The 17,498-nt window shown below is 28.4% G+C and overlaps 1 protein-coding gene across 7 annotated transcripts in view; it reads left to right on the top strand.

Moving 5' to 3' along the window:
- The first annotated feature begins 6,775 nt into the window (after positions 1-6,775).
- LOC123259380 overlaps positions 6,776-17,498 on the top strand; it is a 33,287-nt gene continuing 22,564 nt past the window's right edge. For 2 of the 7 annotated variants that reach the window (XM_044719882.1, XM_044719853.1), the window contains exons 1-3: positions 6,776-7,051; positions 7,833-7,890; positions 8,833-8,943. In XM_044719882.1, coding sequence (XP_044575817.1) covers positions 8,860-8,943 — 84 coding nt within the window. In that variant the 5' untranslated portion in view covers positions 6,776-7,051; positions 7,833-7,890; positions 8,833-8,859. Of the gene's footprint in view, positions 7,052-7,832; positions 7,891-8,832; positions 8,944-16,601; positions 17,208-17,498 lie in introns of those variants that run through there. The other 5 variants (XM_044719891.1, XM_044719872.1, XM_044719862.1 and 2 more) reach the window with 4 other exon arrangements.

The following is a 17,498-nucleotide window of genomic DNA, read 5'->3' as shown; positions in this document are numbered from 1 at the left end:
TGTGCACGGAGCGCTTTATTGAAGTATCTACAGTGTATATGTGTAAAATCCCGCGTTGGTTGAATTTTTTATTAGATACTTGATATAATGAATCAACAAAATTACAGGTTAAATATTAGAGCTATATAGGTAAGTAAACATATTTATTATTTATATTAAAAGTTCGGGTTTGAAGTTTAAATATAATTAGTTCAATTACCCCCAAGCGGGGATGAATCGAACCATTTGACGCGTTTGCATAAATTAATCATTTAAGAATCAATGTTGTTTAATGACTAATTTATGGATCGATAATTAGAGAAGACATAATAAATTACCATTCCAAGAAAAAAAAAAAATTAGACAAACGGTTGACCCTGAAGGCCATCCCTGCAACTTCCCGCCACTTACATACCTAGGCGCTTAAAATTGCACTAATAATTGCTCTTCGAGCTTAAAAAAACAACTTATGTCTTATTTTGAGCTCTCCAAGCTCAAAGAGATAGTCTTTCTATACTTTTGACATAGAATTTAATTTCACATAACTTCACACTAATAGATTTGTTTATAGTTAAAAAGATTTGTTAATATTTAACAAATCATTTATTAGAAGCCATTTGTTAGGCCTTAACAAATATTTCTTAGTATTTAAAAAGATTTATTAATACTTAATAAATGAATATCAGATTTATTGAATACAAACAAATCATTTTGAATACTAAGAAATATTTATTTAACATTAAAAAATGGTCTCTAATAAATGATTTGTTAGCTATTAACAAATATTATTTAATACAAATAAATCCTTCTATCAGTGCAGTCAATTCGTTCAAGAGATATCATAAACGAAAGAAAACCGAAAAGTGTTTTCTGCACATAACTTCACATAATTTCACATAATTTCAGTCGATTCGTTCAAGAGAAATCATGAACGAAAGAAAACCGAAAAGTGTTTCCTGCACATAATTTCACATAATTTCAGCCAGTTCGTTTAAGAGATATCATGAACGAAAGAAAACCGAAAAGTGTATTCTGCACATAACTTCACATAATTTCACATAATTTCACATAATTTCACATAATTTCAATCAATTTGTTCAAGTGTTTTTTCCACATAACTTTACATAATTTTGCATAAGTTCACATAACATTTCTTTTCGGATCGTTTTTGATGAGATAGTATAATTTTTAGACTTTTGAGCTCGAAGAAGCATAGAAAAGCTATCTCTCCAAGCTCAGAGAGCTCAAAATAATACATAAATCGATCCAAAAAAAATTAGGAAAACGGTTGACCCTGAAGGCCATCCCTGCAACTTCCCGCTAATTTCATACTTAGGCGCTTAAAATTGCACCAATGACGTTTTTGAGCTCTTCAAGCTCAAAAAATACAATTTATGGGTTATTTTGAGCTCTCCGAGCTCAAAGAGATTGCTTTCCTATCCTTTAAAGCTCTTCGAGCTCAAAAGTCTGATAGAGATTTGATAAGACACTATTTTTTGAATTTTTAAACCACAATAACTTTTGAATGAATAAACCGATTTTTACGCGGTTAGAAGCATTCGACGCAGTTTTTCAAGCCCCACAAAGAATCTCAAATTTTGAATTGATCGCGCTAGGAATTTTGGAGTTATTCCGAAAAAACATTTTTTTCGGTTTTCTTTCGTTCACGATATCTCTCGAATGAATCAACCGATTTTGACCGGACTGGTGGCGATCAACGTGGTTTTTTGAGGTTAAGAGCTGATTAGTTTTTGGAATTTGGAGTTTCAGATGCCATAAGGGCGTATAAAAAAAAATACTGTTTTTTTTTCTAAGTCTAAAAAAATTTTTATATGGAAAATTTTTTTTTTTTGCATTTCTGGACATTTCATGAAAAAATACGTCGGTTCCCAAAAAAAAATTTTTTTTGATACGCCCTTATGGCATCTGAAACGCGATATAAGAAAAATTAAACGTTTAAATATGTAGAAAATATATCACATTATACTTCTTAACCAAAGATGAAAATCGCAGTCAACAATCAACTCCTGTGAATCTGTTTTGGAGTCTTGGATCGTTTGCAATTGCACTAAATATTGAAAAAAATGTTTATCAAAGTCCAAAGACATATTATTTAAATAAATACTTAATTGAAATTACTTACTTCCAGAGGGATTTACGGGGAAAGTCGACATCAGACCACCGTCTTGTTTTAAAATACTGCTCATAATCCACAAATCGGATCCACATTAACATGCTCTCCATTTCAGGGCTCCCTTTAATAAAATAGAAAATCAATTATTTAAAACAATAACATAAATATGTAAATAAATATTTAAAGAAACATGTAAAAAGATGGAATAAAAATTATATAAAATATATAAATATGAAAATAAAATAATAATTTATAAATAAAAAAAAATTTCACATTTTAATATAAATACTGGCAACCTTGCAGTCATTATATGACTGCCGTGACTTGTGAACTAAAAATAAATAAAATTTTGCTTTATTAAATAATGATTTTTGTTAAATTGCACTGTACTTTTTCAACTATTGACGTTTTTGAAGATATAAGCTCATCTTGATGTTACACTCATCATGTTGATTCATTCGAGAGATATCGTGAACGAAAGAAAACCGAAAAAAGTGTTTTTTCAGAATAACTCCAAAATTCCTAGCGCGATCAATTCAAAATTTGAGATTCTTTGTGAGGCTTGAAAAACTGCGTCGAATGCTTCTAACCGCGTAAAAATCGGTTTATTCATTCAAAAGTTATTGTGGTTTAAAAATTCAAAAAATAGTGTCTTATCAAATCTCTATCAGACTTTTGAGCTCGAAGAGCTTTAAAGGATAGGAAAGCAATCTCTTTGAGCTCGGAGAGCTCAAAATAACCCATAAATTGTATTTTTGAGCTCGAACCCGAGTCGAAATTCGAGTTCCGTTTTAACCGTAATTTTTTCCCATCTCAATTTTACGGTCAAAACAGACTTGGCGCTGTATTGATAGCTCATTTAAACTGAGCCTGGTTTCACCGTAACTAGTAGAGTTTTGTCCCATTCTACCACGATTACGGTCAAACCAGGCTTGAAATAATGATAATAATAATAATAATAATAATAAATAATAATAAATTAAATTTTAAAATTCTTAGGGGTCCGGGTTCAAATCCAATTGAAATCCCATTTATTTATTTTTTTTTTGTTTTAATCACTGCAATAATAATTATTATTATAATTAATAATTATTATTGTTATAAGAAATAAGTAATAGTAATTAATAATAATTGTCATTAACATAAAAATTTGTAATTAACAATTATTACAATTACTACTATCAAGATTGTTTATGAGCACAAAAAAATATAAAATTAATTTTGTAATAAAAAAAACAAAAATGGATGATTTCCCAAATTTGAGTCTTTTTACGAACAGGGGTTATTTATTGTCCAGTTTATACATATTAAGGAGTAAGGAAATAGGAGGAAAGGATTACTTATGGTAACTTAACCTAATACGCTTCGTAAATAAAGAAATAATTAAAAGTCGCTTTGCCCTAACCGAGAACCGAACTTGGAACCTATCGCTCGTCAAGACTTACGCGCTACCCGCATCGCTACACTGCCGATTGGTAAAAGGCGAATCTCAGTAGTCTCATAAACTTTTAAATGACGCGTCTTGAAATGACTAAGTTCTGAGTGGAATCTGAAAAAGAACTTTACGGAGAAATTAAATGAATAGTAATAATTATATTTATAGACATTCAAAATTGAAATTTAGTTACCCATTCTCAATTATTAATCTTATACTTCTATTTTCAATTGTAAGATTCGGTAATTGCTTATTTTCACGGGGTGTGAAATCAACATGATTAGATTATTTTCTACTTAATAGATATTTTTTTTTTTTTAGAATAAATCTAAAATAGAAAAATTTTTCAAAATTTTTTTCAAAAATGTTAATTTTGGGATAAGAAAAATTATGAAACATTTCAATTTTTTAACTAAAAACAAATTATGAAAAATTTCAAATTTTGGATTAAAAAAAAGTTTTAGCAAAATATCGAAAAATCGATAATTAAAAAAATTTTTTTTTTCTACTTGTAAAATATTTTTTTTATCAGAGTAAATCTAAAATAGAAAAATTTTTTTTAATTTTTTGAAAAATTTCAATTTTAGAGTAAAATACAAAATATGAAAAACGTCAGTTGTTGGATTAAAAAAAAAACTATGAAAAAATATCAAAAAATTAATTACTTTTAAAAAATGTGAAATTAAACAATTACCTGCGATTCTTATATATTTTAAAACTTTTTTCAGTGAAAATATGTGAACTAAGCTGAATTTAGAAAAGAATAATATTTTTTTTCCAAAATTCAAATTTTTGAAAGAAAAACCCTTCTCTGAGATTATTATTGTTGTTATTATTATTATTATTAAATTTTTAATTTTTAAATGTCAACTTTTCATGTTTTTTATTAATTTAAATTTTCGCGCCTAAGAACTACAAGATGGCAAGAGAAATAATAATAATCAACAAGATGACAAATATAGTAATAATATTTATAATGATAATATTATACTCCTGGAAATTTTTACGGTCAAAACAGACCTGCGTACGGCTGTTTTAACCATACTTATTCTCCGATACCATCTTGTACGGTCAAAATAGACTCGATTTTTAGCGGCATATTAGACTTCAAAGAGTTGGGACATTTTTACGGTCAAAACGGGACTCGAATTTTGACTCGGGAAGAGCTCAAAAACGTCATTGGTGCAATTTTAAGCGCCTAAGTATGAAATTAGCGGGAAGTTGCAGGGATGGCCTTCAGGGTCAACCGTTTTCCTAATTTTTTTTGGATCGATTTATGTATTATTTTGAGCTCTCCGAGCTTGGAGAGATAGCTTTTCTATGCTTCTTCGAGCTCAAAAGTCTAAAAATTATACTATCTCATCAAAAACGATCCGAAAAGAAATGTTATGTGAACTTATGCAAAATTATGTAAAGTTATGTGGAAAAAACACTTGAACAAATTGATTGAAATTATGTGAAATTATGTGAAATTATGTGAAATTATGTAAAGTTATGTGCAGAATACACTTTTCGGTTTTCTTTCGTTCATGATATCTCTTAAACGAACTGGCTGAAATTATGTGAAATTATGTGAAATTATGTGCAGGAAACACTTTTCGGTTTTCTTTCGTTCATGATTTCTCTTGAACGAATCGACTGAAATTATGTGAAATTATGTGAAATTATGTGAAATTATGTGAAGTTATGTGCAGAAAACACTTTTCGGTTTTCTTTCGTTTATGATATCTCTTGAACGAATTGACTGCACTGATAGAAGGATTTATTTGTATTAAATAATATTTGTTAATAGCTAACAAATCATTTATTAGAGACCATTTTTTAATGTTAAATAAATATTTCTTAGTATTAAAAATGATTTGTTTGTATTCAATAAATCTGATATTCATTTATTAAGTATTAATAAATCTTTTTAAATACTAAGAAATATTTGTTAAGGCCTAACAAATGGCTTCTAATAAATGATTTGTTAAATATTAACAAATCTTTTTAACTATAAACAAATCTATTAGTGTGATGTTATGTGAAATTAAATTCTACGTCAAAAGTATAGAAAGACTATCTCTTTGAGCTTGGAGAGCTCAAAATAAGACATAAGTTGTTTTTTTGAGCTCGAAGAGCAATTATTAGTGCAATTTTAAGCCCCTAGGTATGTAAGTGGCGGGAAGTTGCAGGGATGGCCTTCAGGGTCAACCGTTTATCTAATTTTTTTTTTCTTGGAATGGTAATTTATTATGTCTTCTCTAATTATCGATCCATAAATTAGTCATTAAACAACATTGATTCTTAAATGATTAATTTATGCAAACGCGTCAAATGGTTCGATTCATCCCCGCTTGGGGGTAATTGAACTAATTATATTTAAACTTCAAACCCGAACTTTTAATATAAATAATAAATATGTTTACTTACCTATATAGCTCTAATATTTAACCTGTAATTTTGTTGATTCATTATATCAAGTATCTAATAAAAAATTCAACCAACGCGGGATTTTACACATATACACTGTAGATACTTCAATAAAGCGCTCCGTGCACACCTTGAACCTTAAATTCAACCAATAGCTAGATTACATGCTCATCCGGCATGTTTTGATGGCGGCAATTTAAAAATTTCAGGCACTTTTAATGCTTGGCTTTATTATGGCATTTATCATTTAAAAATTTAAATTATCTGCGTCATCGGGATCTGCGTTAAAGATTTTCTGTGTAATCGGTTATCTGAGTAATAAGTAATCTGTGTAATAGAAAATCTGTTTAATCACAATCTGCGTAATCGGGATATGTGTCAAAGGGATCTGGGTAATAGCGCCATCTGTGTAATCGGAATCTGGGTAAAAGAGGCCGTCCCAAAAATGTCAGAAATTTATTTAAAAATTTTTTTTGTCACTTTTATTTAAATAGTTTCATAATTTTACCGCCAGTCGATAAGCGCGCCAAAATTCAAATGATATTTAAAATTCATAGTTTTTATGAATTAATTAATTAATTGAATAAAAAAAAAATAGCATGAATAATTAAAATTAATTAAAAAATACATAGTTTTAAATAATTAAAATTATTTTTCAGATTTTAAACGTCAGATGTCGCAACTTATAACTTAAAGCTGAGAATCTCCACCCGAGTCTCAATCGTAAGTTTCCGTAACCGCCCGCGTCTTCGGGCTCCTCCGTGGCCTCGGCATGGTGGGGTGACGTCACGACGCATGTTCTATCCTATCGAATATATTCGAATGACAGGTGGTACACAGCGCTCGGTACAAGTCGTACTCAAATTTCGTGCAAGAGACAGAACAATAAAATAAAGAAAAATAAAACAAGACAAGTGTTAGTGCAGCAGGGCTATCAATACTCAGAACAATACAGACAGTTTAATTAAAATAAACGTGTGCGATGCTCAGGCCTTGTGTACGCTGTCAAATTTAACTGTTTAATCACGGTTTTATAATGTATCCACCGAATCCCCGTGAGCTGCCCAAAAAAATTAGCTCTGTAAGAAAAGGTATGTACTTTTTTTTTTTTTTCCAACATCCTGCCGATGAACTTACCACCGTTGGTTCATCGATTAATGACATCGCCAGCTACTTTGTCTTATTATCATTTATTTATTATTATTATTTGATATTGAATTTAACAGACACTTAATAATTTTTTAATTTTTTTAACAATTAAATTATACTGAAAAAAAATTTATGTAAAAATTTTTTAAAAATTATATCAATTTTTTTAAAATATATTTTTTTATAATTATTGATCTGTTATAAAAATTCAAAGAATTGATGAAAGTTAAGTTAGCTAATATCTATAAATTTTATAATTTTTTTTATTGAAAAAAATTATTACAAACAATTAAAAAAAAAATTATGAAAATTAATTTAGCATTTTATAATTTTGATAATTTATCTAATAAATAAATTACTGCATAAAAAAATGGACATTAAGAAATTTTAATAAATTAAAAATGCAATTTTTTAAAAATAATTTTTTTGAACAAAACTTTTTGTTAAATAAAATTAAAAAATGGTCAAGTGACAGCTAACTTTAACATCATAAAAAATTTGACATGTAGAAAATTTGAAAAACTGTGAGTGCAATTTTAAAAAAACATTATTTAGTTCTAATTTAATAAAAGAAGCAAAATCAAAAAATTAAAAATGTTGGCTAACTATTATTATAAAGAATTGTCAAATGTCTGCTAATTTCAGTATCATTATTATTATTTAATTATTTTATATTGCAAGTTCATATAAAATTTGTTGGAATGAACAACTTATTTTTTTCAGCGGTTTTAAAAAATCCGTACATAAAACTTGGCACTCAAGGCCGTCGATTATCATTTTTGTGAGTAAATCCCATACAAGAGAAAATAAAAATAAGAATTTTATTGGGATAAATGGACATATTAATACTAATTTTTAAAAAACACTAAAATTGACAGATAGAATTTTTTTTTAATAAATTTATAACAATTAAATTATGAAAAAAATTCCATATGGAAATTTTTTATTGTAATTGAATTGTTATAAAAATAAAAAAAATTGACAGCTGTCAGCAAACTTTAGTATAAAAAAAAACGAGCAATTTATTATTGACAATAAATAACAACAAATAGAGTAAACCCATTACACGATTGTCAGAAGATTAAAAAAAACTGTCAACAGTCTTTGTATGACTTTCTCTTGTCTCACCTAATACACACATCAGTCATGCATACTCTTACGCTTAATTAACTACCATTTATCATCTCTATCATTACACATACATAATTTACCTTTTATTCATTTTATTATAAAACTTTTGTTTTTTCTATTGCACATACTCGGGAAAGCGTATAAATTACTCTTATCCGTAGTCAATTGTTGTTTCATTTGGTCAAAGCTCCAACAATTTAACACCCTGTAACTCTTGATTCTCTGAAAACAATTCTTCATTCACTTTTCAATTAAAAAATTAATTTTCTATAATTACAAGCTTGTTGCTAACTTTAAATACAAGAAAACTACCAACCGTTGAAGATACAATCAGTTATCTCTAATCTTTGCTTACTTTTTATCTGTTTATTAAAAAAATTCAATTACTCTGAGCACTGTTAATATGACGTAATTTAATATAAATAAAAAACAAATCGGCTTATTGATTTTTACGCAATTTATTTTTGTTCTATTTTTAAATAAAAATATAAGTTGCGGAGGTGTTTAACTGGTGATGGTAATTAAATCCGGCGTAGTTAGAATTAATATTAATTAATTTATTATTCTCGCTAATTTATTAAATAATTGACAGGTGGTGCAGAAAAGCTGAGTGGTCTATATGGGGCAATGCGTGTCTCGTAAGGCGGGCGCTGTTATCGCAGCATCGTCGTACCGAATCATGGACAAGCCCGCCAAGAATCAGGTAAGTTTTTTACCTTAATTATCTATAACAATAATAAAATTGCAATTGTAGGAAAATAATGAAGTTTGTCTTGATAAAAATAAGAGATAAGGGTTCAAAAAAAATTGGTAATTATTTACAAGTGGGGTCAATCTCATTTTGGACCATAACTAGGTGAAAAATTAACATTTTCAAATTTTCTTTTTATTCTGCTTGTTTTTACGGCGGATTTATGGTAAAAATGTCGTGAGAGAAAAAAATAAAGATTTTGATAGCTTTTTGCTTTCAAAAGTTGGAAAAAATTTTGACTCATGTTTTTGGATAAAATATTGATGTTATCTTTTTTTGATGTATTTTTTTCTTAAAAGTACATAAAAAAAATGAATATTACAATTTACAAATTTATAAATTTTTTTGTAAAATTTGTTAAAATTGTGAAAATCAACTTTTTTTTTTAAATTGTTCATTTTTTATGTATTTTTCAAAAAAAAAATATATATCAATAAAATCAAATAAAAATTTCGTTAAAAAAAATGAAAATGAAAATGATTGATCTCACTTGTAAATAATTACCAAAAAAGTAATTTTTTTTTTTGTTATATCTAGGTGAAAAATTAACATTTTCAAATTTTTTTTTAATTCTGCTTGTTTTTACGGCGGATTTAAAATAAAAAATGTCGTAAAAGAAAAAAATAAAGATTTTGATAGCTTTTTTGTCTTTAAAAGTTGGAAAAAAATTTGGTTCTTATGTTTTTGGATTAAATTTCTATTTTATCTTTATTTGATCTTTTTTATTTATATATTTTTTTTTAAAGTCCATAAAAAAAGGAACAATTAAAAAAAAAATTAATATCACAATTTTCTAAAAAATTGAATAATATTTTTTTGAAAAGTACATAAAAAAAGGAACAATTAAAAAAAAAATGAATATACAATTTTCTAAAAAATTTATAAATTTTTTTGTAAAATTTGTTAAAATTGTGATAATCATGTTTTTTAATTGTTCATTTTTTATGTATTTTTCCAAAAAAAAATATCTCAATAAAATTAACTAGAAATTTCATTCAAAAAAATGAAAATGAAAATGATAGACCCCACTTGTAAATAATTACCTAAAATTGCAATTGTAGGAAAATAATGAAGTTTGTCTTGATAAAAATAAGGGATAAGGGACAAATAAAATTTTTGAAATCCGGAACGAGGAAGCTATAGTCATACAAATAGTGCGAGTGCGTCGACCTTTTACTTGCCTGACGACTTATGTATTCCTGTGTGTAAAGATAATACAATAAGGCTCTGGGTTGTTACTCCTATCCTATCCGTATAGTACTCACAAAGTTACACAGTATATTATAAATTATAATACAGTATAATAATGTTTGTCGAGTTATAAGATCGTTTTCAGATGTTGACACTCGACAGTCCAATTATTGTCTTGTCTTGGATGATAAATCTTAGGACTTAATTTAATTAATATAATTGTTAAATTCCATTCCTTGTTTATTAATAGTAACTTCCTCTTGTTTTTTTCTTCTATTTAAATATTTTTAGACGTAACTAGTCGCGTGATTCACGGTTTGCTCGCTCAATGGAACTTAATTAATGCCGCTCTTTGTTGGATCATAAATGGATGAAACTGAAGATGATATTGCGTATTATATATCAGTCTTATAAAACTCAAGACAGAACAAAAAACAATTCAAAAAAAAAAATCATAAAACAATTTATCTAGCTATTTTATTTCTTGTAAAATCATGAAACGTCAGTCATGCTTTAAATTCAATTTATCTCATCTCAAAGATATTGAAAGTGATACTGAGGATATTAAGTTAAAGCATTGAGCCACGCCAGCACAATTCTGGAATGCCGATCTGTGGGAGTTCAGCCTATAATATAAACTACATTCTCATGCGTATATTATTTATCATTTGCATTAATGATCTCGATCGTCAATCGAAAGTACACCGAGATTTTGCTCTGTACTGCCTTTCAACGCGACTGAGGACAAAAAATAACATCTTACTGTTTACTGCTTCCGATCGAGACAATCACCGAGTAAATTGGTGCTGTACTTTGCTCCAATCTCGTATGGACAGATAAGTGACCTGCTTTCAAGAGCATCAGCAATCGCCGATTTCTCATTTGCGATCTCATTCTCTTCTCTTATCCCATTAGTACTTTACTTGTATTGTATACAAGAAACTTGAAGGAATAATTTTTATTTATGACTATAAATCGGTCATCAGCTTGGAACAGAATTAAAAAATCATTATAATTAATAAGGAATAATTGTAAGCGAGTCTTAATGATCTGCATAATCTTACTGGTGTGGATAATGAATTCCTTATCGCGTGATCACCCAAGCGTTTGTCATGGTATGGGCATCTACTAAACTATCCGTACCGATACTCGAGATCCGAGTTAATTCAAGCGTTAATTGCGTATCAACACACTACTACTACTATAATAATAAAGTTATTATTATTATTTAGGCTGCATTCGAAATTGCTCTATCTCTAGATACATAATTAAGAAATTACCTTGTATCTTGAGAACTCTTGATATTTTCAAAGATATAAACTCATCCTGTCATTATACTCATCGAAACCTTTCATTTGAGTACCCACATCAATTTTTCATATATTTATATATATTATATATATGAATATATGAAAAATATATCAAAAATGCATGTGGGTACTCAAATGAGAGCTCTTGATGAGTGTAACATCGGGATAAGCTTATATCTTAAAAAATGTCAATAATTAAGAACTGACTTTGATATCTTGTCAACTAATGATATTTTTGAAGATATAAGCTCATATTGATATTACACTCATCGAGACCTTTCATTTAAGTACCCACATCAATTTTTCATATATTTATGTATTTATATATATATATTATATATATATTATATATATATATATATTATATATATATATGTATATATGAAAAATATATCAAAAATGCATGTGGGTACTCAAATGAAAGGTATTGATGAGTGTAACATCGGAATGAGCTTATATCTTTAAAAACTTCAATATTTAAGAAAGTACAGTGCAATTTAACAAAAGTCATTATATAATAAAACAAAATTTTATTTAGTTATAGTCACACAGTGATTGCAAGGTTATTATTATTATTATTATTATTATTATTATTATTATTATTATTATGAATTAAAAAAATTTTTTTTTCTAATTCTAAAACTCAAAAATAAAAAAAATTACAGTGTGAATTTTAATAATAATAATATCATAATATAACAATAGAATATAATATACTCTCCCACACAATAATGATTATTATTTTTCATTTTAATAATAATAATTAAAGCCATTAGATACAGTTTTTACTTATAATCGCGGCTTTCTCGATTCAATGTACAAGTGTTCCACACTTGTGCTGCTAAAAAATTCAATTTCGTTTGGTTTATTATCTCTTAATAAATATATAGCCGAGTCGTGTGAAAACATAAAATTTATTAGTTGTAAATAATAAAATAAATGAAACGTCGGTTTTAATTCGAGAATTGAAATGTCTCTAGAGTTGTTCTTGGTCTTAGCACTAACAGTTTGCTTTATATTTATCCACACCAGTAAATCTAAAAGGAATTTTAGTTAGCAATTGAGAGAGGAAGAGCTTGTGAACTCTAAAGAGCGTGGGAGATTTACTGTGTGTATTCCAAGCAATTTAAGTACTCGTACTTACATTAATACTCGGAGTACGAGGTATATGCGGGTTAAGTACAAGTACGAGGGCCTTTGCTTACACGTATGCCAGTGAGAAAAATGAAATTTCTCCTTGAGATTCCCCGAGAGGTCTTACTCCTGTGAACCGTTATGTACAAGGTACACAATGTACAATACAATACAGGAGAGAGGCTTTGCGATAGGATCGCACATAAGCGTACGGATATTTTAAATACGTTCCGCTTCGAACAGAACGTATTGCATGCCTCCTTATCCTGCAATAGCTTTGCTTACATTCGTACTAACTAAATATCAGCCTCACAGTTAACCACTACGCCAACTATATTCTGCTGTGATTCAACTTTGCCTGGCTCTTTCTTCATCACGTACTTGGACTCTAACTCATACGGAATAGAATTTAATAGAAGTAAAATGAAAGGCAAAGGTGACGGATCATCGCATGTGCCTATACATTCATTTTCGTATTCGGCTTGTTTGTTGGTTCAAGTTCAGATCTTAGTTCATTGTCCTTTGGAATAGGGCCTTCGGTTTATTCAATGTTTAATTATCTACTTTCTTCAAGTCACTTTATATTAATTGTACTATTTTTATTTATGAATGAAGAATGATGAAAAAATTTACTTGATTCATAAGGAGAAATTTTAAATTAAGAAAATCTTTGATAAAAAAAATTTTTTTTAATTAAAAATTAGTTTTTGGATAAATAATGACTCTTGTTAAATTGCACTGTACTTTCTTAAATATTGACATTTTTAAAGATATAAGCTCATCCTGATGTTACACTCATCAAGAGCTTTCATTTGAGTACCCACATCCATTTTTGATATATTTTTCATATATACATATATATAATATATATTTTAAAGATATAAGCTCATCTAGATGTTACACTCATCAAGAGCTTTCATTTGAGTACCCACATGCATTTTTGATATATTTTTCACATATACATATATATAAATATATAAATATATGAAAAATTAATGTGGGTACTCAAATGAAAGGTCTCAATGAGTGTAACATCGGGATGAGCTTATATCTTTAAAAATGTCAATAGTTCACAAGATACAAGGTCATTTCTTAATTATATTAATCTCAATTTTAATTAAAGAATTTTCTAAATTTTTATTTCAATCTTAATTTTTTAATTTTAATTCAAAATATATGTTTCTTTAGAATTTTTTTCTTAATGCAAAATATTTTCTCTTTGATTAAAAATTATAAATATTTCCAAGAATCCTTAAGAACATTAAATGATAAAATAATTAAGAAATAAATTAAAAAAATTTGACGCTAAAATCCTATTAATTTTAATCACGGGATTTTAAATCAGCATTTAGCCTTTTACAATTCTAAATATCACAAGTATGATAATTTATCAAGAAGCGATGAGTATCAATCCGTAAATGACTTTCTAGATATCCAGTATTCAGGCCATATGTAAATCCGTAAATGTTAACTGTCTTTGTAAAACCCACCTCTTTTTATTCATCAGAGTTATACGGATGGTACTTTATTTTATTTATTTATGTGTTCGCGGGTGTGATGCTCTTTCACCGGAAGCACAACAACTGGGATAAAAATAGTTCACACTAAAGTGAGTGTATAAGAATAAAAATAAAAATAAATATTAAGAATAGAAAGTGCATGACAATCCAAATAAATACAAATATTTCGCTTAAAGCTAACATAAACATTACATGTTTATGCATAAAAATTAATTACAATATATGCAATTGGGTAATTAAGAGTTAATTATAGCTCTGAAAAAAAGACTAGACTCGCTTTCTTGCGTTTTCCTGTCTTAGCTCATCCTCCTTCCGTTATTCCTTCGATTTAGAATTTTTTCCCTTAAAAAACAAACTGCTTTGCTCAATTAATTAAACTTCTGGCATTCTGACACCAGGTAGTGAATTTCGCAATGCGGATACCGCAGAAACTAGAGGCTGACATTAACCTGTGCTGTGATTGCCCATAAATTGAGCGACAACGAAATTTACAGCTGGAGTTAAAGTTGGGAGAGAGTTAAGTGGAGAGAGACGGTGTCTGGAGGATCGGGGAAGGAGATGAAAGGTAAAGGTCGAACACGATTCAGAGGGCAGAGTAACCTGCACTATCGATTATATTCTATACATTCTATGTTATACGTGATAGCAGAGTCAGGTGAGAGCGCAGAACCGTAACGTAAATGGTGTCTTAGGCGTCACGATGGCGCAGTTCTCCGTTCTGGTATCGATTCTTTTTCCGGTGGCGCCGGCCGGACCACGTGAGTCATCTCCTCGCAAATAATCCCTCATTTTCTTTCTTTCTTTAGTTCCATCAACTTACTTCCCCTTTACTTGTATTGGCTTAATTTATATTTTCGGTCTTTTATTCTCCTCAAGTTTAATTGACCCTCTACTTAATGTGCCACTCTTGTCTTTGTCAATAGCTTTTTTTTATTGATTGGCTATCAAGAATGCAGTGTAGGCAAAAATTACACGAAAAAAAAAATTATACACGGAAAAAAGAAATCTCGAAAAATTACAGTATAAAATGTAAAGTCGGTCCCGTCGTAATCAAAACTAGAAAAATTACAGTTTGAAATAACATTTTTCTAAATTCAATTTTTTAATTTAATATTCAGAGCGTTCAATCTAAATATTATATTCTACAATGTAATTCTTATAAAATCTTTAATAATTACATTTGAAACTGTAACTTCCAGTTTTCATCACGAAGCGCCACGTTGCATTTTATACTGTAATTTTTCGAGTTTTCTTTTTTCCGTGTGTTATATAATGTAATAGCGCTCCATTTAAAAAACGGGAAAAATTACAATTTCACTGTAATTTGTAATTATTACAGATTTTGTAAGAATTATATTGTAAAATGTAAATATTACATTGAAAGCTCTGAAAATTAACATTCAAAGTTTTAATTTTGAAAAATGTTATTTTGAACTGCAATTTTTATAGTTTTTTACACGAAGCGACGCTTATTGCTCTTAATAATGTTATTTTTAAATTTTTCTTTTTTCCGTGTAAAAATATAATAATAATACATATTTTTTAATTATTTTCAAATTTAAAAATCAAAAAATTACACTATAAATTTTTTTCTTAAAAAAATTTTATAAAATTTAGACAAATTTTGTTAATTAAATATTTTTATTTATTTAAATAAAAATTTTCATTATTACGCCCTTTAAAATAAATTATTGTTATTATTAATAATTGAATAAAAATGGTTTGTTTTAGAGAATATGATCTTTAATTTTACAAAAATTTCATAAAAATTTTAATTTTGACTTCAATCAATTATTATTACAATATAATAATAATAACAATAAAAGATGTAAATTATTATTATTAAAATAGTATCTTTTAAAGGATCTATCTACAAATTTTGTAATAATACTCTAAATTTCATAAAAAACTTAAATTCATAATTATAAAACGAAAAATTAATAATAATAAATATCAAAAAAGATCTTATCAATTTTTTAAATTACGTAATTTATAAAAAAAAGACCTAAAAAAAGAAAATGTTTCTAATTTAAGTAAAGAAGACTGTCACGATTTTTTTCATAAAAACTCTTCTATGATATGACGTCTTAAAGACACTTGTTTAACATCGAAGCCTTGCATTCTCATTTCCATTGATCTAATCATTTTACAAGATTACCTCATTGTTCTTCTAAAAATGATTAAACTTGACATTTAAATAGCATTAAGCCACCCAGCAATTGCGCATAAGAAACGAGCCGAAACTCTGGCAAAAAATGACAATCTTAATCTAAATATGAATAATAAATGAGGATAAATGATAGCGATTAGATTGATAGTTAATTTTATTATTATTTTTTTTCATAATAATGGATTCAGTGGTTTTATTTGCCGAACGATAGCAATAAAATCCTGAGCTCGCGTTCGCGCACTGGCGTCGCGACGCCGGCGCGTTAGGTCCGATCGATCCTCTACTTGACTCTTTTTATCCGTCGACTGGCCAGGGTTATCCGTTGACGTGCGTAACCGCGACGAACCTCGGGTCTAGAGGCGCATTTTTCAATATTCTCTCGTCTTCTTGGAGGAAGACCATCATAATTGCTATTATCATCGCCGTAACTTATCAAAATCGTCAACGAAGATGTGATCACCAGAAAGAGCTACTCTGAGTGTTCTACGCCACTGTGAATCCGCGATAAGACCGTTCTGTTGAGATTGCTAAATCCTCAGGCCTTGGGAATAGTAATTTTAATTGTAACACGATAATCATCCAGCAATTGCGTTCTTGGAAGCGAAATTTGCGTAGCAAGTAGGCTCGTAAGCTGAAAAAAAATTTTTTTTTTTAATTATTTTAGCTGTGGTAGGGAAAAAATAAAGCGATGGGGAGACGAAGAATTAATTGAATCGTCAATGTAATTTGGAGCTTATAAAATAAAGTGTTTGCCAACTCGTCATCCATCATATCTTGGCTAGGCAGTTAGTTCTTGCCAGAGACATGGATTATCGACATGGATTCCGCTATAAAGAGGACAATGATATGGAGAACGATAAAGATTGCGCCACCAATTTCTATTTCACTTCGGTAAGGATTATTTAATATTATTTACTACCGGTGACAGTCTGTATTTATAATTATGCAATTTTTATTTAGTATTTATTATTTTTATGGCTTATGTCATTCATAGAGTGGTCGGTTTAGTTGAATAAACACGGAACTTATTACTTATTAGTACGTTTAATAGGCCGATGTTAATAATATTATTATCGTGAGTCACAACTCGGACTTACTAGTCGTAATATGTTTTTAGAGTGTGCTGACAGACTATACTGTCATGTGGAGCTTGTAACTGGCATGGGACCCGCACTCGAAATA

This window comes from Cotesia glomerata, linkage group LG1, assembly GCF_020080835.1.
Source record: "Cotesia glomerata isolate CgM1 linkage group LG1, MPM_Cglom_v2.3, whole genome shotgun sequence".
NCBI lineage: Eukaryota > Metazoa > Arthropoda > Insecta > Hymenoptera > Braconidae > Cotesia > Cotesia glomerata.
Note: the sequence above shows the minus strand (reverse complement) of the source record. Positions and strands in the feature narration are given on the sequence as shown.